Source organism: Atractosteus spatula, chromosome 14 (assembly GCF_055471065.1).
Source record: "Atractosteus spatula isolate fAtrSpa1 chromosome 14, fAtrSpa1.hap1, whole genome shotgun sequence".
NCBI classification, from domain to species: domain Eukaryota; kingdom Metazoa; phylum Chordata; class Actinopteri; order Semionotiformes; family Lepisosteidae; genus Atractosteus; species Atractosteus spatula.
This window is the reverse complement of record NC_142719.1, coordinates 14,382,751-14,406,922: the sequence shown is the minus strand read 5'-3', so window position 1 is coordinate 14,406,922 and position 24,172 is coordinate 14,382,751. Positions and strand designations below refer to the sequence as shown.

The 24,172-nt window shown below is 51.3% G+C and overlaps 1 protein-coding gene across 6 annotated transcripts in view; it reads right to left on the bottom strand.

The window, feature by feature from the left end:
• Positions 1–716: 716 nt before the first annotated feature.
• Positions 717–24,172, bottom strand: part of pbx4 (pre-B-cell leukemia transcription factor 4) — a 31,913-nt gene continuing 8,457 nt past the window's right edge. For 2 of the 6 annotated variants that reach the window (XM_088932396.1, XM_088932395.1), the window contains 7 exons: positions 11,304–11,548; positions 10,843–11,033; positions 10,584–10,719; positions 9,707–9,863; positions 6,778–6,869; positions 5,172–5,276; positions 4,583–4,789 (listed from right to left, as the gene is read on the bottom strand). In XM_088932396.1, coding sequence (XP_088788522.1) covers positions 4,697–4,789; positions 5,172–5,276; positions 6,778–6,869; positions 9,707–9,863; positions 10,584–10,719; positions 10,843–11,033; positions 11,304–11,548 — 1,019 coding nt within the window. In that variant the 3' untranslated portion in view covers positions 4,583–4,696. Of the gene's footprint in view, positions 4,790–5,171; positions 5,277–6,777; positions 6,870–9,706; positions 9,864–10,583; positions 10,720–10,842; positions 11,034–11,303; positions 11,549–24,172 lie in introns of all 6 variants that reach the window. The other 4 variants (XM_088932392.1, XM_088932390.1, XM_088932394.1 and 1 more) reach the window with 2 other exon arrangements.

Genomic DNA, 24,172 nt, shown 5'->3' with positions numbered 1-24,172 from the left:
GGTCCCCAGCAAGACGGGTCAGCTTATCGGCATGCACATCCCGCCAGCCTTGAACCCGCCGTCTGCCTGTGAACAAGCCTATTAAACCACATGGCCACGTCTGGGCTTGATTCTGTGAATCAGCGATGTTTCTGGGACCATCCCACCCAGTGGCACCCTCTAGGGGTCAGTGTCCATGCAGGAGGACAGTAGACCACATTCTATAGGCACATGGCCTAACAGGAACGGCCTGACTGCACACCGCCACCCCTGGCACCATTAACACTGCCGCCTGCCTCCATCTGCATGAGAGCAACTTGCCCCCATCAGCCAGGAAATCAAGACCCTTTTGTCAGCCATTCTGGCTCCTGTGTCACTGCACCACTCTGGGTGTGGAGCCAGAATGGAGGCAGTCTGGCTCCTCTTGATCTGTGGAACAGCCAGCATCACCCCACAGTCGCCTTTCCTTCCTCTTCAACACTGCCCTCGTTCACGGCTCGACGGTTACAGTCTCAAGAACAGCGAGGATACTGGTCACGCCGGCCCACACAGGGCGGAGCTACTGCAGAAACCAGTCATGAGCAGGAGGGCGTCTCCGCTCCAGGAGGTAGAGACAAGCGGGGGCTGCTTCACCTCCCCGCCAGTCCTGGCCACACCGCTCGGAAGAAGACCAGGAAATCTAGCTCTTAACTCGTATCTCTGCCCTGGCAAAGTTCAGAAAAAGCAAATAAACACTCCCAAAAAAACACTAGATTTTATTTTTAGTTTTCTAATAAGCAACACTACAGTTCTCCTCTTTCCTCCCAGAACAGGTGTCCTACACGCGTGAGGTATAAGTGGAGCCCCAGGGCTCGGCCTGCTAACTTCTCTACACAAGATGGGGGTGAGGAGGAAGGGTCGGGTCAGGTCACGGTGCAGCGCGGCCTCACGGGTTCGGTGCCGAGGGATCGGAGGTGGGAATCTCCCATTCATCCTAACGGCCCTCCTGGAACGGCTCTCCAGTGAGCGCGCAGGGAAAGCTGGATCTTTTTGATTCAGTCACGAGCGGGTTCCGGCTCAGTCACCGCACCCCAGCGCCCCTCTTTACCCTTCCCCAAAAGAACCGGGGTCCCTGGCGGAAAGTCGCCGCTCCGATCCCCGGAAGCACCCAACCGACATTCCCAGAGACGAGCGCTGTGCGGACAGGCCGCAGGGAGGCACAGTCTCACGACAGGGGGGGAGGGGGAGGGAGGATTGTAACAAACCGGGGGGAAACGAAGGTGGTTAAAAAAAAGAAAACATTTTAAAAAAGCACTCCAAACAAAAAACAACAAAACTCACTAAAACAATCACTGAAAGATCAGCCCACATTAAATCAGACTGCACATCTTCCCAGCAAAGCCAGAATGGCTGATAGGGCACAGAGGGCCTGTTGATTTAATCTGGTCTACAGTCTCCCCAGCTATATGCCAAACATTAAAAATCGTCAAATTAAAGAAAAAAATCCCACAATCTGTACAGTGACATCGATGCACAGCCGGGAGAAGACAGGGAAGACAATTTGGTGTATTAACAGTAGTTAACACGAAAGAAGCAGTAACAGCAGTTCTAGAGAAACCATGAACTGGCAGAAACAAAACGCAAACTTCCTGGTGATTCGGAAAATCTTTAGTGTTTTAAACCAAAAAAAAAAGAGAAAAAACATTTTTCAAAAGGCTTCTGTTGACTTAAAAACAGGGCACATCCATTGATAACCCCAAATTACATTCCTGTACCCCTCACTCATACACATTGATTTCCTTACTCATTACCAAGTTGGTAATACTATATTTGGTTCTGAAACAATACTATTACAGTCATATGGCCTTTTTTATGTTCTTAAAAAAGCTGAGGCTAGGTTGACAGACATCAGAGAGATCATATGAAAGCGAAACACATCTGATATGTTTTCAAGGATACAGTCTTCCACTGCACAGCAGTCTGATCGACTTCAGGCATTCAAAGGTACAGGGCTCTGCAGTAGATTATAACACTAAACGTGGTTCTTCTACTCGATATTCACCACACACATATATCAACGCAAATTTAATAGTACCTTTGCGCAACAAGGTGAAATACCTGGTGGGAGGTGGGAGCCCGCAACTTGTTAAACCTGAAGCGGATTTCACTGCTGCACACTTGGAGTCACACAGACAGATCACAGTGTGAGCTGAGCAAGGGTCAGTTCTGGAGTTGTCCTTTTTGACAAAATGAGATATTAAGAAGCAACTCGGCCCAAAAAAAAAAACAGAAGCTGCCTGCCCCTTTCCTGCAGCTTGCAGTACTGTCCCTCTCACAGGACTGTTATTGCAAAATCTGCAATTCAAGCAGAACGTGCCTGAAAACACACCAAACCTCAGAGAGCTTCCAGAAGAGCCACTCGGCGATTCTGATTAACCTTCAACAGTTCACTATTTTTTGGCCCTGACAAGGTGGGGAAATGAGCTGCGTCGCTCAATATGACAGTGCCGTTTCTAGACCAAACGAAGCAGGGAAAGGAAAGGAAAGGCCAGCGGGGAACACTGTAGTGGACAGTCGAGTGGACTGGTGTAGGCGCCAGGCGAGGGAAGGCTGCCTGCAAGAGCTGGGCTTCAGCGAGATATTTGGTCACTGTCACTTGTGGTTTGAAATACATAATCTTTCTGCAACGCGAAAAGACGAAAAGCATCGGTTTGCAACACAGTCGACACAAACACACCTAAAGAAGACGACATGCATGGAAGACGGTCACATTTTCTCAGTTTTTTTTATTTAAAGTTTATAGACCCACCCCCCCTAACTCACCCTAATGCCCCACTTCCCCCCCCCCTTCCCCAAATTTCATCTAGCTCATATTTTTGGTGCCCAGTGCTTTTCTTTGTGAAACAGCATTAGAAATGAAAAATCGGCTACAACTTCTCAACTAAACGTGTAAAAAAAATGAGACAAGGTGAAGGAAAGACTAACGGCTGATGGGAGCAGGAATCCTGGACCGACTCAACCTGCACAGAGTAGCTCCAGACCCCTGGGGTCTCCATCACCCTGGCCTCAGACCAAACAGGGTCCCCGAGACGGGAGACTGGGGGCGGAGCTCTTTGGCCCAGAGCAGCGAACCAAACCCGGCCCAGAAGGTCCAGTGCTGATCGCAGAACCGCCTCTTCTGGCCTCCATTCCCAAGCAGCACGCAATGACTTCGTTCAAATCAATCTGCGCTTCAGGTACTCAAAACATTAACAGATGTTTATGCCCCCCCCCCCCCCAATAGGTTAAATTAGTTCATTCTAACAAATTAGGAATTGGTTGGGAACAAAGCCCAGGAGAGTTAAGATCCCAAAGAAACTCGGGGAGCCGACTGTGTCCAGGCTCTGTGGTTTGAACACGGCCACAGGCTCCGCCCAGAGCCCCGAGAATCTCTGCCCTGCACCTCAACACCCAGACAGCTCAGACCCCGCACACCCCGCAGGGTGTTAGAAAAGACACATTTGTCTGACCAGCCACCAAAGGAGAAGAGATCCCCAGCAATACGGCACGGGTCCCCAGTCTCCTGTGATCTCTTGTGTGGCTCAGGGCTCACGTCTGGCTAGAAACCGTTGTCAGACTGTCACGTTCACGGATGCCGACGAATGCCAGACATGCTTTTACAGCGTCTCCAAAGCCCCACGCTGCGATCCAATGTTATCTTGACTCTGGTCGCAGCTCCCACCCAAGGAAAAGCCTGGCACCCACAGACGTCAGGAAGAACAGGAGATCGGTACAGACTGGGAGCATGCAGCTTCCGATAATGTGCCCAAGACCTGCCCACCACAGTCCATTCTGACACACAAACTGGTAGGCTTCTCCGTAGGCCCTCCATGCACATGCCTCTGCTCCGTACACAATCCGGTTATTTTCCCATCTGCCGCAGTGTGGGCATTCTCAGGAACAGAAGTACTGGGACAGGACTTTTGGCACAAGCAGATGTGTTGGAAGGAATAATGGTTTGGAAATATGAGGACTATTTAATTTGGTCAGGAGCCTTGATCCTTAATTACTAAGGAAGTAACCCCGATACCGTGCGCACGCACGCACGCACGCCTACAGTAACCCCTGTAGCATACACACACTGGGGGCGCCGGCAGCTTCCCCAACACCTCAGCTGGGCCTGCGCCCCCAGGACAGCACAGGGAAGTCCATGCACTTTTAAAAAAAGTGTGCAACCTCATCAAAGGAAGACGGGGTGTCCCCCCACCTTCCCCCTCGCTTCTTCACTCTAACCCATGACAATTAAGTGTCAGGGCCTGCGTGGCGCACATAGCTCTACCACCGTACTGTGGTGTCGGTGTCTGCTCCATTGTGTCCAGTGCTGTCAGTTTCAGTTTTGTGTTTTGTCTCTGTTGTCCAGTCTGGTTGAGACACAGTGGCGATGTGTGTGCAGAGACAGACGGCCTGCGGGATCAAGGGGGGTCAGGGGTTACCTGTGTGCCCCCCCCCCCCCCCACCGACTGGAGATGGATCCGACCTGGAGCACAGGTGTGGATGGCTTGTCCACTCGTGTCCGTCCTGAGACTCGCCGGCCAAGGAGCTGAACGCACTGTCGCTGACCTTGCAGTGGGACGTGGCGCGGGTCTGGTGGGGTTGAGGTTTCAGGTATTGTGGGGGGGGCGGGGGGTCTGGAGCAGCAGGGATGACGAGGACTGGAGAGGAGATGCAGTTGTCCGTGCTCAGATCTGTGATTTGGTGCTCAGTTGGAGGTATCAGAGTGGACACTCGCCGGCTCAGCAGTGGGCGAAGTGACGGAGGAAGGGTTAGTGCTGTCCTGCCAACTGCCGTTAGACTGGAGGAGAGAGAGAGAGAGGTTAATACAGACACACTGACTGACTGGACACTACAGTACATTAACACTGCACTGAGAGAGAGGGGTTAATACAGACACACTGACTGGACACTACAGTACATTAACACTGCACTGAGAGAGAGGGGTTCATACAGACACACTGACTGGACACTCCAGTACATTAACACTGCACTGAGAGAGAGGGGTTAATACAGACACACTGACTGGACACTACAGTACATTAACACTGCACTGAGAGAGGGAATAATATAAATGCACAGTGGAGTTGTGTGTATAGCTCTTTACAAGCTGAATATCACCCCCGTCTCTCAGCCTTCACTCTGTGACAGGGTTGTCTGTGAGTACACTCCAAACTACTCACATTGATGCGTCGTGGAGGGTACAAGGCGCTCCCTGTCAGCTCCTCATAACCGCCCGTCAGGTGTGTAGCATGGCGCAGGGTATCCACCTGAGGAGAAAGGAGGTGCTGTCACTCAGTGGGCACAATGTGAGAACTTCAGCAAACCAGCCCTGCAATCTTGCATTGGACAGACGAAAGAGAAGCACTAGCTGGGACAAGGACAGTGGCAGACGCACCCACAGACACACAGGGCAGGCTCCAGGCTCTTCACAGGGGCAGACAAACCGGCTCAGACAAGAGGTGCTCCACGCTAACCAACCCTACAAAATCTAAAGTTTATTTAATGTCAAATAAATTTTCCAGGACTGCACACACTAAAGTCAATTTCTCTGCTCTGTTGCTACATAAGAGTTTCTTCCACAAGCTACACCAGCTGCAGACGCTCTCCTGCTTCAGATTCTTTCCAATTTCCAGGCGCACAGTGGGGCGGTTCTTAAGAAAATCACACAAAATTGCTATGCAAAAAAACTGCACACCAATCACAGGGGACCATTACAGGACTCAAGAGTCACTCAGACCCCTCAACACCTCAAACGCTGGATTTACAAACACCCAAAACTTGTCACTGCGCTTGCAAGAGAAAATATGAAAATAACTAAAATGATAGTTTTGGAGAGGAGTGACAATCTGATTCCTACTGTACAGTAACCTAGAACTCTCCACATTTCTAACCACCTGCAGGGCTCTTGCTAAAAGTGACACCAGGTGGCAGAGATCTCACACAAAAAACTTGAGTCAAGTGGTAGATCTGTTTGTCTCATGGGAACAATTCATGTACAAGCCCAGCAGCTGAGCCTGACTGGTAACACTGCAAAACCTGGGGTGGATCAGAGTGCTGTGCACTAGGAGCCTGACTAAGCAATTCTCTTTGAGATTCCTGTACACTTACTTTTTGAAGTAAACAAAAAGGGGTCATGTGAACAAAGCTGTGTTTTTAATGAGTGGGCAGATTTTGGGGTTTTACAAATTTAAAAATCTCTTTTCAAACACTATCAACTCAAGGAGCCATTTCTGAAATCTTACAGAACCAGCTGGTGCTGGGGGAAGGGGCACGACTTTGTTCTATACTTCTACACAGACAGGGACTCCAGCCCCTCCTCACGGCTTGTTCTGGATGCACTTGTGGTCTACTGCTCTTTAACTGATCTGATTAATAGCTATAATTCAGAAACTTAGATTCACTGCACTGGGGTCAGGGCACAATTTCCTGAAAATCAATCCCCTGGTTTTCTGAGCCATCAGGAGGAAGTGTTACATGAGAACCCAGTTAATTAGATAATTAGTGTAATTAAGTAATTGCAAGCCATTTGTAACAGGCAGCCAGAAGATGCTGCCACCCTCCTGGGAACAGAACTAAAAGCTTGCCTGCTCTGGGTGAGACAGACAGCATAGAGGGGTGACTCCTGCTGTATCAGGGGTAGTGTGGTGGTGCAACATGTAGTATAAGTGGTATTATGCTAGGGAGGTGATGTTTTGGGGTAGCTGACAGGAGTCCAGTGGAACTATGTTGGGCCTTATTATATCACAGTCAAAGAGTTCAATGTTAGGATATTGGGGGCAGCAGGGCACCCAGCAGGCCTGAGAAGGCATCCCCACTGAGTGAGCGCAAGCCCAGGTACACCTCCCCACCAAGGGACAGGTCATGTGGCCGTGAAGACCCTGCAGGCACCACGCAGGTCACAGGTCATGGGGGTCATGTTGTGCCTATTCTGTGCTCTACACTCGCAGAAAGCTGAAAAGCACAACCTCAATATCCAGGAACACACTACAATGCTCAAGCGCTTCACACTACCTTCTGTGCCCAGGGCTTTCAAACACAAATTCTCTTAATAGCCCAGCCTTGCGACTCACACTTGAGGTCTGGCGCCAGCACCGAGTCAGCCCCAGAACGGCCCATAGCTCAGCAATCACCCGGCACATGTGCTCTGTGGCTGCAGGCTAGCAGGTAGCGCACTGGACACACTCTCCCACCCCTAGTGCAGACGCTGAGGGCTACAGTTTACCACTCACAAGGCCTGAGTGCAGTTTTGCACTTGTACTGCCCACCCTTCCCCCGTGTCCATGTTCCACCCAAAACTTTGCCCCTGCGCCAACCTAAATTCCACCTCTATGGCAGCCTAGATTAAACCTTTGATCAGCCTAAACTCCACCCCTACGCCAGCCTAAAATAAACCCTTGCGCCAGACCGCCTTCAAAGCAGACGTCAACTTTATATTCCTGATTCCTACTCTGACGCTGGTAGCTGTAGAACACCTTGGTGACTGGCCGGTTTGTGCATGAACAAGCTCAAGAGCTAGAGGAGGGGCCCCCAGTCCTGGGAACCCCTCCACACCACTGGGTTTTCACTGCAGCTGAGCTCTTAAAGACCTTTAAAGGGGAACTGCAGTCCCAAATTCTCAGACGTTTATTCTCAGATTATTAAACCTTGGTAACAAAATAAAACTGATGGTATCACAATTCTTTAACAAATTTTGGGTTAAGTAAAGAAGCGTGAACTTTATGAAGGTACCATGTCGCCGAAAGCCGCTGCTATTGCCACGGGCAAGAACGAGAGTTTCCGCAAATTGTAATGTGACAGCAGCCCTTCCCGCTCACTAGTTTCTCATTTGCTTACAGTGACATGGTCTCCTAACAACGTTAATTGTGAGCTTATTTTAGCTGGTTGGCAGGCTGCTCTTTTTCTTGCAATACTTAACCATTAAGTATGTAAAAAACACGCTGCTTTGTATGCGTCGGGTTCATGGAAATATTTACTATCAATGGAGTAGCAAAATTTGTTTGGTCTAAAGCACGTTTACAATGTAATGGCGACGCTTGTTGCCTCTGAATCACAGACAATGGCGACAATATAGCACATTCACTGAAACTTCGTCACTTTTGTGATGGAAACTAAAGGGCTGTACACGTGACCACATACCTGGTAGCTTCATTGTGGTCTGAAAAGTACTCATCATTGCCAATTCATTATAAACACGAAATGTTGAAATAGCTTTGCAGTTCCCCTTTAAATTAACCAAAAGGCTGTTTGGTTAGAACCTTTGCAAGTTCTGCAGCTCAAGTTACTTAAGTTCATAGTTACGAGACTACCTCTAATATATTCAGAAATGGAAAAATTTGAATTAGTACTGGATTTAAATTTGAGCTCATTAGGTCTGTTAGGGGTTCAATTATTTGAATGCTGAGGTGATCCAAACCCAGCAGGTGTGGGGTCCCCCAACACCAGGATTGGGAACCCCCGGTCAGAATATCCTCAGGGCAGTGGGAGTTACGCGTTTCCTGGCACGCGATGATTAAACCAAAGTAAAACAGAATTAAATGAATCAAAGACAGAAGACAAATGGGCAACAGTTACGTACAGGCACATACACAGGCATGCCCAGGAGCCTGGCATCAGCCCAGGACTGCTGCCCCCATGGTGCCATGTGTCTGAGTGTCTGAAGTTAGTCACACACAGGAGACGAGCTGGTTATTGGAGGTGGGGGGTGGGTGCTGGTGAGTAAGCAGACAGACGCACAGACAGACGGACAGTCCAGCAGGCTGGGAAAGCGCAAGCTCGTCAAAACCCCCAACAGGAGCACTGGCTGTTCGTGAACGGGGGACACAGCTCTCCAGCTGGCCCATGAGTAAAGACACTCACTTTCTGCCTTGTCTGCCTTTCAGGGCCACCTCCACACAAAGGCCCGGTTCTTACACCTCGATTTTCATCTTTGAACGAGTGTGAATTAAAACACCACAGCAGAGCTACAGAACTACTCTCTACTCTCTCTACAGGGAACAGCGGATGGCCTCCTCTTAGGGTCATGGGGGGGGGATGTGTGGGTTTTTAAGAAGAGATGCGTGTGCCATCACCAGACCTGTCCGACCCTGCCCAGGGAGTCCACTCTGATCCCGATCTCCAGTCAATTTCTAAATGATTTTCTGACCGAACAAGAAAATTACTTTTTTTTTTACTTCTAAATTTAAAATCCAATTTTTTTAAATTCCAATTTGCGATGTGTCATTTGAAATTCTGCTCATTTTCAGAAGGTGAAAACATCACGTGGACAAGTTAAGCCATTTGGCCAATTAGTGGGTCAATTAATTCATTGAGACAAAACCAGATACACTGGAGGGTGGGTGTCAAAAGGGTCAGGACTAGGAAAGCCTGGAATGGACCTGGGTTCCTCTGCTCCAGCTCATGACAACTACAGACGGTCCAGGTTTTACTTTTTCCCAGTCTGAATTTTAAATTTGGCCTGGGTTAGAGTGTAGCAGCATCACAGACAGCTGAGATTATAACACAGGGCTGTCTGTAGCCAGCAGAGGGCGCAGCAGAGTACTGTTGATCTCCGCAGAAAGCAGGTCTGTGCGGCCAGTGTGTCCGTCTGTCCATCTGTCCGTCTGTCTATTGGTTTCGGCTGTGCCCTAGGCCGTTTCAGGCCAATATTCTGTGAGGCAGGGTGCGGTGAGGGGTGCGGTGATTGGGAGGGGTGCTGATTCAGGGCTGGAGACGGTACCTGAGTTCGGTGTCGCCGGAGAGCTGGCCTGGCTAGCCTGCGCAGAAACACTGGCCGCATCCACTGCGGTTTTAACGGCGTACAGGTTAGCTTCCTCCTGGAACTTACCAATGTTCTTCTTGTAACGAATTCTCTTGTTGCCGAACCAGTTAGACACCTGGGACAGAGAGAGATGGTAATAGTGACCAAGTGTAGGACAGGCGACTCACAGAGAGGTGTAACTTATTTGCTTTAGTGTTTGTTCTGCTTCGTAAGGTACCCTTCCCCCAGCTCCGCTTCCCCCTCCCCGAACTCCAGCCCCTCCCCCTGCTCCTCCTCCTCCCTCCCCCTACTCCTCCTCCTCCATGCTGAGCCCCTCCCCCTGCTCCTCCTCCTCTTGCCCAAGCCCCCCTGCTCCTCCTCTTCCTCCCCCTGCTCCTCCTCCTCCATGCTGAGCCCCTGGAGGAGCGGTGGCTCTGTGGCTAAGGATCTGTGCCTGTGACTGGAAGGTTGCCGGTTCAAATCCCACAGCCGGCAAAGGAATCTTACTCCGTTGGGTCCCTGAGCAAGGCCCTTAACCCCAACTGCTCCAGGGGCGCTGTACAATGGCTGACCCTGCGCTCCGACCCCAAGCTTCTCTCCGTCTGTGTCTCATGGAGAGCAAGCTGGGGTATGCGAAAAGACGAATTCCTAATGCAAGAAATTGTACTGGGCTAATAAAGCAACATTATCATTATCATCATTATCCTCCTGATTCTACTCCTCTTGCCCAAGCCCCCCTGCTCCTCCTCTTCATCCTCCTGCTCCTCCTCCTCTATGCTGAGCCCCTCCACCTGACCCTCCTCCTCTTGCCCAAGACCCCCTGCTCTTCCTCTTCCTCCCCCAGGCCTGATCTCACCTGAGAGACAGTGATGCCACACTTCTTGGCCAGCTCCTCCTTGGCCTCCTCGCTGGGGTAGGGGTTGGACAGGTGGGAGTAGAAGTACTCATTCAGCACCTCAGTGGCCTGCTTGTTGAAGTTGCGCCTCTTGCGCCTGCGACACAAACACGGGCCAGAGCCCCCAGACAGGCCGGTGAGGAGGCGCTAACCTGCCGCTGGAAGCAGTAACGTCGGAAAGGGAACAAAACCCAGGCGGGAAAGACAGACGCGGACTGACCTGGCGTCCAGGAAGCGGGAGCGCAGGATCATTACGGCCTCACAGGTGCTCTGCTTCAGCTGCATCTGGATGGAGCTGAACTTGCGGTGGATGATGGCCACCATGCGCTCGATCTCCTTGGGCGAGATGGGCCGCGTGCGCGACTGCTCCCGCAGCAGGTTCATCACGTGGTTTGTGAACTCGCTGCACGCCTGGCCGGGGAGCACGCCCAGCGCCACACGGACACACCACAGACAGGAAAGAGAGAGAGAGAGAGAGAGCGCCAAGGGATGGCGTGTTACGGCGCGTGAAGTGTAACGTCATGAAGATGCTTGAACGCAAATATGCCAGACTGGCAAGGGGATCCCCCCAGAAACCACTAACCTCCCAGTGCAGCACCGCTGAGAGTAAAGACAACACACTGGACGTGCACCCCAGGCTGAAATCAGAATCAGAGGGTGTCCCCCCCCTGCCCCTCTCACCTGCTCATACTTCTCCAGCTCGGAGTGGTAAATCTGGCGGATCTGCGCCAGCTTGGCGCGGTAGTCCGAGTGCTCGATGCTGCCGTCGTTCGGCGACCCCCCCGCTGCCGCCGCCGCCGCTGCTGCGGCCGCCGAACCGCCGCCCTTCTCCGGCCCCGACACGCCCTCTGCCAAGAGCATGTTGTCCAGCCGCATGATCTGGGGGTCTGGGGGGTCCTCCTCCTGTACCCCACGGATACTGAGGACTGAGAGAAAGAGGGAAGGGTCAAACCGCTGCCCGCTAACTACAGCACCTTGACTACGAACAGAGAAAAACTTTAAAAACTGTTAAAAAGTCACTCATCACACTTTCCCCGAAAAAAACCCCCTGCAGTTTCACAAAGCACCAGCAGATGGCGCTCTTCCACTGCTTTTGCACAACCGACATCGCGGTTAATAATGGGGTCGTGTTTGTGTTGGACGAAACGGTTAATTGCACAGCTATGGAAACCTGCCCTCGGTGCTGTGCCCAAGCAGCACACAGGGAAATCATTTCTGAGCTCTGATTTAAACCGGCAGCTCGTCGGCTCCGTGCAGTTGAACTGCTTTAACATGGGGCCAGTCTTCCACAGGTAAACTGAAGGAGCGCAACCTTGCCACGAAACGCACAGCGGAACTGGAGATCAGCAGCAGCCGGGAGCCTGCAGACCTGCGACGGCTGCAGATCCGTGAAAAGCAGGTAAAAAACCACTAGCGGGCACCAGGTGTCCCATCGGACGACGCGCCGGGCGTTTCTTGGCTGAGGGCTTGCGTTCTGCCCGCATGACTTCTCGCATGAGATACAGAACAGGAGAACAGACCTGCAGCTTCTGTTTAAAACATACACCCCTTCAGCTTCCCCTCTCTTCGCTGTCGGGTGCCACACCTGCTCCGAGAGCGACCCAGTGGCAGGGGGAGAGGGGGCAGGAGCGCCTCCCTCTGTTCTGCCCCCCCCACATTCCTGAGAGGGGGGCTGTGCTGCAGCTCCTCGCCCTCCCCCACCTCCCCGCTCTCACTGCTCTGGAATGCAGCAGCTCCGCCACGTGAACTTCTGACCTCTCCTCTACCCCCTCTCCCCAATCCAATACTTCTCTTCCTCTCTCTGGGCGCGTGTGCCGCCCCAATCCCTTCTCGCTCAATCTGTTCCCCGACTCTCAGATCCCCCCCACCACTGGCCCCCCCAAATCAGTCTGCAGCAGCCGCCAGTCCCTGCTCCTCTCTCAGACTGGGGAAAAGAACGCGTTCCTGGACTGGCAACGCCACCCTGTAACCTGCTTTCTTCCAGACAGCGCCCCCCAGAGTCCCACTGCAGCTACTACACCAGCCCAACAGGGAGCCCAGTGGGGACAAGGATTGCTATAGCCCTCCCCGAAAAGCCGGGGTGCAGGCCTGACAGCGTGATACAGCCCCTCATGCCATACAACCAATAAGGCTCAGGGATTCGGGGATGTATGGAAATCCCATCGCTCGGAGCTCTGGAAAACCCCCACATAGGCTCTCCTCACTCCACTCCCCACAAAAACAAACTCAGAGGGTCCACAAAGCCCTGGGGGTCACCCCCCCCCCCAGAACTGAGCCACGCAGGACAGAAACCCCACCAGCAACAATGCAGGATTCCACACTAAGCCAAGAAAACAAGAAGCGAAATTAAAGCTCTCAACTTGAACGAGATTGGACCTAGTTATCACAGTCATCCTGACCAACACTAGCAGAACCAAGCCAGTGTCCACAGAGAGCCCAAGAGAGTAGCCGGAGAAAGAGAGACTTCCTCCTCACCTGCCCTAAACACCCAAGAATGCTCTGAGGATCTCATCCAGTCTTTTCTGGAAGGAAGCCACAGTATCCATTTGAAAGCACATCTGGGCAGCTTGTTCCACACTCCCATAAGGTGGATGCTGCACACTGGTGGTGGTGGAGGGGAGTCCCCATCACCAGTAAAGCGCTTTGAGTGGAGTGTCCAGAAAAGCGCTACATAAGTGTAACAAATATTATAATTATAACCCTTTGAGTAAATATCAATGTAAACTGTCCTGTCAATATGGCTTGTCTGTCTGGACTGAATGTAAACTGCTGGACTGCTGGCCATGGTTCAGCATACAGAGTACTGTTCTATAGTTCCATAACATCCACCACTGTAGAGCAAGACACCAATGTGGGAGCCTAAAGTGTCACACCACACTGGTACATAAGGTTAACAATTCTACTGCAGCCGACTAGACTGCAACGTGCCATAAGCAAGTTTAGCACACAAACACGGCACTACTGCAAAATCAGTGTAGTACAGCACACTGTAGTTATACAGAGCCTGCACTGGGCTATACTTTCACATAGTAACATGACACTGCAGGTCCATACACTAACACAGGGCACTGCACCCTGATATACAGCCACCCACGGGCAGGACTCCAGCAGGCCCAGACTGGCCACTTCCTGCCGCGGGGCAGGAGGGGGAGGGGCACTCCGTCTCCTCTTAAAAAGAAAAAGTCAAGGGTCAGGGGGGAGCAAGAGGGGAAACTGGAGAAGGAGAAGGAGAAGGAGAAGGAGAGAGAGAGAGAGAGAGAGGCACCAGGACGGCTGAGTGATTAAGGCATTGGACTTAAGACCCAGTGGACAAGAGTCTGCGTGGGTCCGAACCTCACTCCTGATAGACTATTATAACCCATGAAGTCAGGGGAGCTGATCTTGAATTGAATTCGAACACCACTTATTCCACTGCCCCTGCAGCTCCTCCCTCTCGCAGTGTTACTGTGGGCTTCTGCTCTTGCTTGTGCAGCTGCTGCTGGTGCTCTCATGGCGTCGCTACGGGACGTCTCGCAGTTCTCACCCCCATCACCCCCCTCCCCCCCCCCCCCACAACACGCGGCTCGCCTCCCACACGCCCCGCCCCCAGCTGCAGCTTAATTTCCTGTGACTCGTTTAATCACTGTAATTAAACACCGATGACTGTTAATTACTCACACATAAGCACACAGCCAGTGGAGTGGCAGAGCAGGGGAGAGGGCAGACCCCGCCATCACTTCCTGTCATCCTCCACCCACACGCTCCACCTTCATCACCATCCTCTCCCTCAGTCTCACTCTCCCTTCTCCTCCACAGCTCATCTTCCCAACCTCCTCCAGTATCTTTCTATCCTTCTCCCAGCCTGCGGCTTCATTCGCCCTCTCCAGCGTTCTAGTCCACTCGCTGCACCACTAACCCACTGGCCGGTCACCCATCACCACGGCGACGCCGACGCACACACCGGGACAGCTCCACGAGAGGCGGGCTGTAAGGAGAGGAGCGAGCTGGGCATTCAGGATCTGCTTACAGCACTCGAGCACCATCAGACTGTCGCCCTGGAATTTCTATTTAAAGAGGCATAACTAATTCATCTTTGGCGTCTCTTGGCCTCAATGCGCTTTTTTTTTTTGATTAAATGATTTGGGTCAAGTTGACTTTTACAAAGCAATGCTGCCGATCCACTGGGTTAACTAGGGACAGCAGCTGTCCCAGGTTCCCATGGGAAAACACTGTACTTGACCACAGTGGAGGACAGCTAGCAGCGGGGCGGGACAGTACCTGCTGTACAGTACTGGAGAATTTGTGTCTCAATACGATGCCGTCTAATAAACCCATTTACTACAGGACCCAGCCGGTGCCATGGCGACCTCCCTCACTCTAGCTCTTCACTGAATCTTTCAAGTTGCTCAAATGGAACATTGCTTTTTATTCAAATGTTTAGAGACTCATCTGAAATGCAATTGTTAAAAGGCAAATAAACAAAAACATTTACTGTATTAAGCTAATTAAGGGATACATTCTATTACTCAAGCAGTTGTAAGGGCCCTAAGACCAGGGAACCCCAGTAAGTCTCGGTACAGTTCATGGTGAGCCACTATAGTACCCTGAGACTCTGCAGTCCCTAACAGTAAGAGACACAAACACAGTGGTGTTTAAGGGGCTATAAGCCGACTGTGCTGTTCATCACAGTTCATGATAGTGAGCCACTATAGTACCCTATGATGAACTGCATAGACTGTTCTATGCCTTACTGTACAGGACCGCAATGTCAGAGTACTGCACTGGCTCACTAGGATGAACTGGACAGATTGTGTGTCTTACTGTACAGGACTGCAGTGTCTTAGGGTACTACAGTGGCTCACTATGATGAACTGGACAGATTGTGTCTTACCGTACAGGACTGCAGTGTCTTAGGGTACTACAGTGGCTCACTAGGATGAACTGGACAGATTGTGTGTCTTACTGTACGGACTGCAGTGTCTCAGGGTACTATAGTGGCTCACTAGGATGAACTGGACAGATTGTGTGTCTTACTGTACAGGACTGCAGTGTCTCAGGGTAGTATAGTGGCTCACTAGGACGAACTGGACAGATTGTGTGTCTTACTGTACAGGACTGCAGTGTCTCAGGGTACTATAGTGGCTCACTATGATGAACTGGACAGATTGTGTGTCTTACTGTACAGGACTGCAGTGTCTCAGGGTACTATAGTGGCTCACTATGATGAACTGGACAGATTGTGTGTCTTATTGTACGGACTGCAGTGTCTCAGGGTACTATAGTGGCTCACTAGGATGAACTGGACAGATTGTGTGTCTTACTGTACAGGACTGCAGTGTCTTAGGGTACTACAGTGGCTCACTATGATGAACTGGACAGATTGTGTCTTACTGTACAGGACTGCAGTGTCTTAGGGTACTACAGTGGCTCACTAGGATGAACTGGACAGATTGTGTGTCTTACTGTACAGGACTGCAGTGTCTTAGGGTACTACAGTGGCTCACTATGATGAACTGGACAGATTGTGTGTCTTACTGTACAGGACTGCAGTGTCTTAGGGTACTACAGTGGCTCACTATGATGAACTGGACAGATTGTGTGTCTTACTGTACGGACTGCAGTGTCTCAGGGTACTATAGTGGCTCACTAGGATGAACTGGACAGATTGTGTGTCTTACTGTACAGGACTGCAGTGTCTCAGGGTAGTATAGTGGCTCACTAGGATGAACTGGACAGATTGTGTCTTACTGTACAGGACTGCAGTGTCTCAGGGTAGTATAGTGGCTCATTATGATGAACTGGACAGATTGTGTGTCTTACCGTACAGGACTGCAGTGTCTCAGGGTACTACAGTGGCTCACTATGATGAACTGGACAGATTGTGTGTCTTACTGTACAGGACTGCAGTGTCTCAGGGTAGTATAGTGGCTCACTAGGATGAACTGGACAGATTGTGTCTTACTGTACAGGACTGCAGTGTCTCAGGGTAGTATAGTGGCTCATTATGATGAACTGGACAGATTGTGTGTCTTACTGTACAGGACTGCAGTGTCTCAGGGTACTGTAGTGACTCACTGTGACACTGCAGCATTCTACAGTTAGACACACAAGTCTGTGCATTTCATCATGGTGAGCTGGTGCAGTACTGTACAGTGAGGAAGCACAGTGCTACACCTGCCCCTGCCTACTTCCTCCCAGCTCTCACTCACCCCCTCCTTTTTGTCCTATCCTTTTTTCCATCTCTGCCTGCCTCTCGGCCCCCTCCCCCCTTCGCTCCCTCTATTCTCTCCCTCTCAGTCCGGCCCTGGCTGTGAGCTGCAATCCCTCATACGCTGTCAGTCTCCCTGCTCGCTCTAGACAGACAGGATTAGCATTTTAATTGCATCAGCTCCCTGGAGTATTCACTGCCTTTCACTGGGGGCAGAGACGGGGGCGAGAGGCAGAGGGGAGAGAAGGAAAGAAGAAAAAAAGTAATGAAAGGAGGAGGAGAGGCAGAGAGCTAAGCAAAAGAAACAATGAAGTAGAGAGAGAGAGTGCTAGAGATGGACAGAGTGACCTTTAGAAAAAAAACCCAAAAAGCACAATTTTCATCCCCTGTTCGAGATGCAGCAAGATCTCAAGAGAGCAAGGCTGAGGGCAGAGATTAAGAGACGGAGGGACAGGCTGGACGCAGAGACTGGCAGATACTGCAAGTACCGTCCGCACTGGCCGACGGGGCACGGACGCAGGAGCAAACGGGTGGACTCTCAGCAGTGCATCCACCAGGCCAGATCAGGGTGGACAGTCCCACACAGGAGAGAGCTGGGTGTGACTCGCGGTGGCGTTTAAGGGGCTATAAGCCGAGACATCCACATCAAGCCCCGTAGGACAGGCTCCAGGCTGTCGCTAATCACATAAGGCTTCTACAGCTGGCAAACAGAGTCTGCTAAGTCTCTTCGCTGATGCGCTTCTAAGTTTAGCAGATTCTTTGGCTGCAATAAGCTCATGGCTAGAGTCCGAAAGGCGCTTTGCAATCTTCAGCACCTAACAGGTCTCCCTACTGCTCCCCACCTTAACTTTGCACCACAGTGGCTGACTTTCTGAGGAACGGCTGTAGCAGTCAGCACCAGGGGCTCCTGGACCGATCCAGGGGTGCAGAGACAGCCCCACAATCCAGAGATCAGAGATCTGAGGTGGCGAGTGCTCGCGAGCAAGTCCAGCACCACCGGCACCTCGCCCCTCCAAGCAGAGGAAGCTGCGCTGTGGGTACCGCGACGGTGACCGTTTCAGAGGAAGATGGGAAGACACACAAGATCTCCAGTGCCGTTACCGTATGAGGGTCAGCACCCTGCTAATGAGAGAACCCACATCTAAACTGGGGGTACAATAAAACCCTTTGGCCCGATTTCTAAAACAAAATCCCATGATGCTCCCGATTCATTAGCATAGCCCGCAGTTGGCAAAACCTGGGCCGGACCAGACCGCTGTGCAGTGGGTGGGGGCACCGCCACCAAGCAATGAAGAACAAAGTGAGAGGGGAGAGGTGTGGACTCCCGTCACACGGCTCCACTCATGCCTGTCGATCTACAAACGGGGAGAGAACACAATCAGCACTAAAAACTCACATCTCCCACCACGAAATCAGTTGTTCAACGCAAGGGCGATGCAGGCACCACACCAGCATCTCACCACGCGACACTTCCATCCCCGCGCACGCGCCCACAGTTGGGGGGGGGGGGAGCGAGGGGGACCAGAGAGCGAGCGCGGGGTGCACGTGCGGTGTGCCCGTCTGGCACTGGCACCAGTTCTCACAGTCTGCCAGCGGGCCCGCATGCCTGCCTGTCTCCTGTTTTAATTACACTGGGCTCTTAAGGAGCTCCTAAAGACCTTGTGAAAAATGAATGCTCATTTGAGAGGTCATTAATTTGCACAGTTATGCAAATTAGGTGGCAATTAAGCAGTAGTTCCGAGGCGCTCCTCTCATTTATAACATGAAACGAGAATAATGACAGACAGCACAGCCCTGTACAGTACAGTTACAGAACAAGAGTACAGTAAAACAGCACACGAATACAGTACAGCAGCCCTGCACAGGCTAACGACGCATAACCCCGTATTCACAGCGCAGCATCAGGCGAAGCAGTGCCCTACAGTCCCCGGACAATACCATCAGTCTCATACAGCACAGGAGAAATAAAGGCAAGGTGCATACGACACTTTGCTGGGAACTCACTGTGGAAGAAGGTGGCAACCCTAATTTTAAAAGTGGGGCATAATTTTCAGCATGATTGAAATCCCACGCCAGGAGAGCACAGCAGCTCCCTTATAACATCTACAAAGCACGGAAAAGAGCCATCCATAGGGAAAATTTAGAGACACTCAGTCCAGCTCCTCTCTGACTACACGTGAACGGGTGTGTGCGCGCGCGCGCTGAGCTGCTGGCTGAGAAAGGCCAGTTCACACCCCACTGTGCGAAAGACAGGAGATTATCACAGATTAGTGCTCTCCTCTAATTCCTCAATCCCTCACAGTGCCCCACACATTGCTAAACACAGCCAGAACTGGAACACGCAAACACCGACGACGCATGCCAATAAAATGCACCCGCAGACTGGAAGAGTGCTAGTGCTGCGCCCACTCCTACCAGGGGCCAAAAGATCACAACTCTGGCTTCCATCACATGCGAGGTTTTGGGAAAAACAAGTACTAGAACTAAGCTAGAGGATCGTCTATACGACAGATTCTCAACCAGCAGTTCTCAGTCCTTGTTGTGGAGAGAAGTCCAGCATGCAGATCAGTTCCAGGCAGCAGGCAGTTAAAGACCCAGTTAGAATGAACCCGAGCTGAGACAGGGGGGCCCCCCAGGACAAGGACTGAGAACCAGGAAATTCTGACTTGATGAAAACCTTACTTAACCTGAGAGAGCTCTTGGAAAAGCAACAACAGTAATGGATACACAGAGCCCATAGATTTTCAGAAGGCCTTGGCTCCAGTTTATATATAATGGATTAATTCTCAGATTACAGTCAGTAGACACTCAAGGTAATGCACGTGACTGAATTCTGAACAGGCGAATAAAGCAACTACAAGTTTTAAACAGGAAACAGTGGCTACTAAAAAAAACAAGATGTTAAAACAATGCAAGGCACAGCACCTTCATGTAGAATACTGCGTATAGCACTGGTCATCATTATAGAAAACTTATTTCTGCTCTGATAGCAGGCCAGAGAAAAGCAACCAGATAAATTCTAGGAATACTTACAAGCTGGAAGAACAGAACCTCTTTAGTTTTGGAACAGAGACCTGATACAAGTATTCAAAATCAAAGGCACTGGCAGTCAACCCAGAGGTCTTCAGTGAAACACACACCATGGGACACACGTAGAAACCACATGGAACTATTTAAAATGAGATTGGGAGGAATGTCTTTACACAAAGGGAAGTGGAGTCTCAAACTTCTTAGACGTGTTGCCGAGGCAGGTACACTGGTTTCATTCAAGGATGAGATCAGAGGATCGGTTCGTTTCTAGCGACCAAACAAGCACGATGAGCCAAGCCCGCTGCCCTCGTCTGTAACTTTGTGTTCATGGGTAAAATATTATCCCAGTCAAACACCCTGACAAAATCACGCACAAATTCAAATTCACAGCATGTTATCTGCCAGACCCATGAATTACAGTGTTGCCAAAGCAATAACAATTAACAAGACATATACAAGAGAAACATTACTGGAGAGGCTCCCCGTTTTTCAGGCTGTGACAGGAGATCACTCACTCACGGCCGTTACAGACTGATTTACACCAATGTCCAGCACTGGACCCGCACACGGTCCCCGTAACCTGTGATCCTAAACGAGTTTGTCTTTCTGCGGCGATGGTGCCAGCTCGTCTGACAAGCGGTGCAGATCACGTAACCTGAGCTGCCCTCGGCTGTGCCCAGCCAGGAATGAGCTGGGCCCTCTCGTCCCGGGTCCCCAGATCCGGCGGTGTAACCACAGTGCTCCCTTCACCCTCCTCCTACTGCAAGGGGAGCCGCACACGCAAGTTCGTTTTACCAATATTGACATACTGTTAGGGCTGGATATGAGAAGCTTCTTGGAGGTATCACATAAAGCTCCTCTGTATCTTCACATTAACACTCCATCATCATCATCATCCTCAGACCTGTAGAGTAACTGTAGAGACACTCAGTCCAGCTCCTCTGTATCTTCACAGTAACACTCCATCATCATCATCCTCAGACCTGTAGAGTAACTGTAGAGACACTCAGTCCAGCTCCTCTGTATCTTCACATTAACACTCCATCATCATCATCCTCAGATCTGTAGAGTAACTGTAGAGACACTCAGTCCAGCTCCTCTGTATCTTCACAGTAACACTTCATCATCATCACCCTCAGACCTGTAGAGTAACTGTAGAGACACTCAGTCCAGCTCCTCTGTATCTTCACATTAACACTCCATCATCATCATCCTCAGACCTGTAGAGATGCTCTGACAACATGGCCTGTAGCATCAAGTCAAAGCTCTCAAAAACTCACCACCTCTCTCGATGCCTTCTATGAGTTTTTACTGTTCACGTCAGTGTCGGTGCACGCATGTAGATACAAAACACAGGAGAACCCCCCCCCCCCAACACACACACACAAGCCCACAGAGAGCAGAGCTCTGTGGCAGAGAGATAAGCGCCTGGCAGACAGGGGGACCGGACAGCATCACAGCTGAACAATACAGATCCTGGTATCAAGCCCAGACAGAGCCACAGACCGGAGGAGAGAGAGGGGGGGAGGGACAGGAAGAGTCAGAAACACGCCGGGACATGACAAAGGGAACAGAGAAAGAAGCAATGGAGAAGGAGGAGAGAAACTGGGGGGTGGGGAGAACCAAACGTGAAAATCAAGGGAAGACAAATGGCCAACAGAAAACGCAGACAGGGATCACTAAGAGGAAGAAAAGAAGCCTGATCTTTTCTCCGCACAGCTGTCTCCAGTCAAGACGACAGGAGAACATCAACTCCGGTATCTACTTGCTCATCGCTGCAAACGCGGTCAGCCACCCTCCCCACACAACATGGGAAACGATATCCAGCTCCCCACACAAAGCGGCCCGAGCCACTCCAGGACACACAACTCAGTGTCCCATTCCCAGTACAGATCCACAGATCCAATCCACACCTGATTTGGAGCAGATGCAGGGCCCCTGCACTGAAAAAACCAGGGGTTGGAAATTAAATCGTTACCTTGATCATAAGGCAACATTTACGTTGCATAGATATTTACATTAACACTAAATCCTCCTCAAATCTGTAGGGACACTCAATCCAGCTCCTCTATATCTTCACATTAACACTCCATCATCATCATCCTCAGACCTGTAGAGTAACTGTACAGACACTCAGTCCAACTCCTCTGCATCTTCACATTAACACTCCATCATCATCATCCTCAGACCTGTAGAGTAACTGTAGAGACACTCAGTCCAGCTCCTCTGTATCTTCACATTAACACTCCATCATCATCATCCTCAGACCTGTAGAGTAACTGTAGAGACACTCAGTCCAGCTCCTCTGTATCTTCAGAGTAACACTCCATCATCATCATCATCACCTCTGCCCCGTCAGAGGGACCAGGCCTCTTCGCACCCAGGCCGCCCATCCGTCCAGATAAGACACGGCACGCAGAGACGGGCATCAGTTTTAATTAAGCCTTAATTAGGCTATATTACGAGTCGGGCAGCCAACACTCTCCCTCGGTATGCTAATGCAATCCATCCGAGAGACATTTACATATCATTAATTAAAGAGATGGGGCGCTCCTAAATGAGCTGTGTGCTGGCCCCGAGACAGAGGCAGAGGGAGGAGGGGGACAGAAGAGAGACTGGAGGGGGAAGGAGAGAGGGGAAAGAGAGATCGACAGACACGCAGAGAAGGCCGGGAGTGCGTCACACCTCACAACGCAAACAAACACCTTCCCACACCAACACTGCAGCCAAGGGAAACACTCATATAAAGGCTTCAGGCCACTGGTCCTTTTGGTGCTGCTTCTGTATAAGTCCCCTGTAGCTGGTAAACACTGGCATGGATCAGTCTGCTGTCTACAGGGAGTCTGATTGAAGACGAGGCAAAGCCTGTGGTTCACTGATTCCGGAATCTCACATGTGACGAAGTAAAACTATCTTTGTGGAAACAGACTCACCTGAGGAAAATTTTATATCACAATGCACAACTGCCACAAATCTTAATTCTCTGCCTCCGTGTGTATATGGAGAGACCCCACAAGCTCCTAGAAAAATCAACCCCTCATAATGGGAGGAAGCCGTAACTAACTGCGAGTCAGAGCCCCCCCAACAGCTCTGCCGTTTTTTGAGCCTGCTGCTGTTCATGCTGGGCGCTAGTCAGATGCATCCCTTCAACAGGGTACGTAGAGAAACTCGTCCCAGTGCGGCTCCGAAGACAAAGCAGTGAAGGCGAAGGATAAATACCACGCAAATGATGGAACAGGACGCGGCGGCGACAGCGTGGCCCACACAGACACCCGCGCGGGGCCAGAGCAGGGGCAGCAGGTGACCGCAGTGTCGCAGGGGGAAGGGGTGAAGCTGTCAGGGCCGCGCGCGCGCGCGTGTGGGGGGTATCAGCTGGCTGCCAGTCCAGCTGCGATCAGACAGAGAGCAATTACTGCAGCTCCCAGGTCCTCATCAATCACAGCACGCTCCCTCACGCCACCTGGAGAGAGAGCGAGCGCCGGGAGATGGGAAAACCCAGGACAGGGAGAGACGGGGGAACGAGGGACGTGGCAGAGCTGGACTTCGGGACAGACAGCTCGGGGTGTTGCGTCGGGGTGGACCGCACATGCCTGCACTGGGAGGGTGCACCGCACCGCCACCGCCTCCTGCCCCCAGCTCGTGCTGGGAGGGAGGGTGCTACATCACCAGCTGCGTTCCTCGCTGCGCACAATTAATCACAGAGATGACGAGAGCTGCACCCCCCATTCAGGCTCGTTACCATAATTTACAGGCTTTACTAATTAAATGCTGCTTAATAGAGAGACCACTTCAGCACAGCTTGATTTAAACATCTTCATGGTTTGCATTTCCTCCTCAGCTTCAGCGGCGAAGTTACTTGAGGAAGCGAATCTCCCAGCAGTCCAACGGGCCTTACAGAACAGACTTATCCTGGTCCGGACTGGACACCAGCACTTCCTGCTCCCAGAGTTCCCCAGTCCTGACCAGACACCTCTGCTCCTCACACCAAGTACTTCTCCAGACCAAGCTGGACACAAGACACTCTCCGCGCCCAGAGTTCCCAAGTCCAGAGACTGGACACCAGACCCTCCCGAGATCCTCCGGAGAGATTCTCATCAGATGGGCCAAAGTTATTTCAAAGAGCACGCTCGACTAAGGGGATCAAGTGCAGAGGCCTCGGGATGACCTCCATGCTGGAATAGCCGTCCTGCAGGAGGTCCGGAACGAACCCCAGTTCGGCAACACTATCGGCACACCTGGTCCATGAGCCCCGAGCACCAGAACACACAAGGACCCTGCTCCCCACACCAGCACACAGAACAATACAGCACTATACTGGAGCGGGGGGACCCGA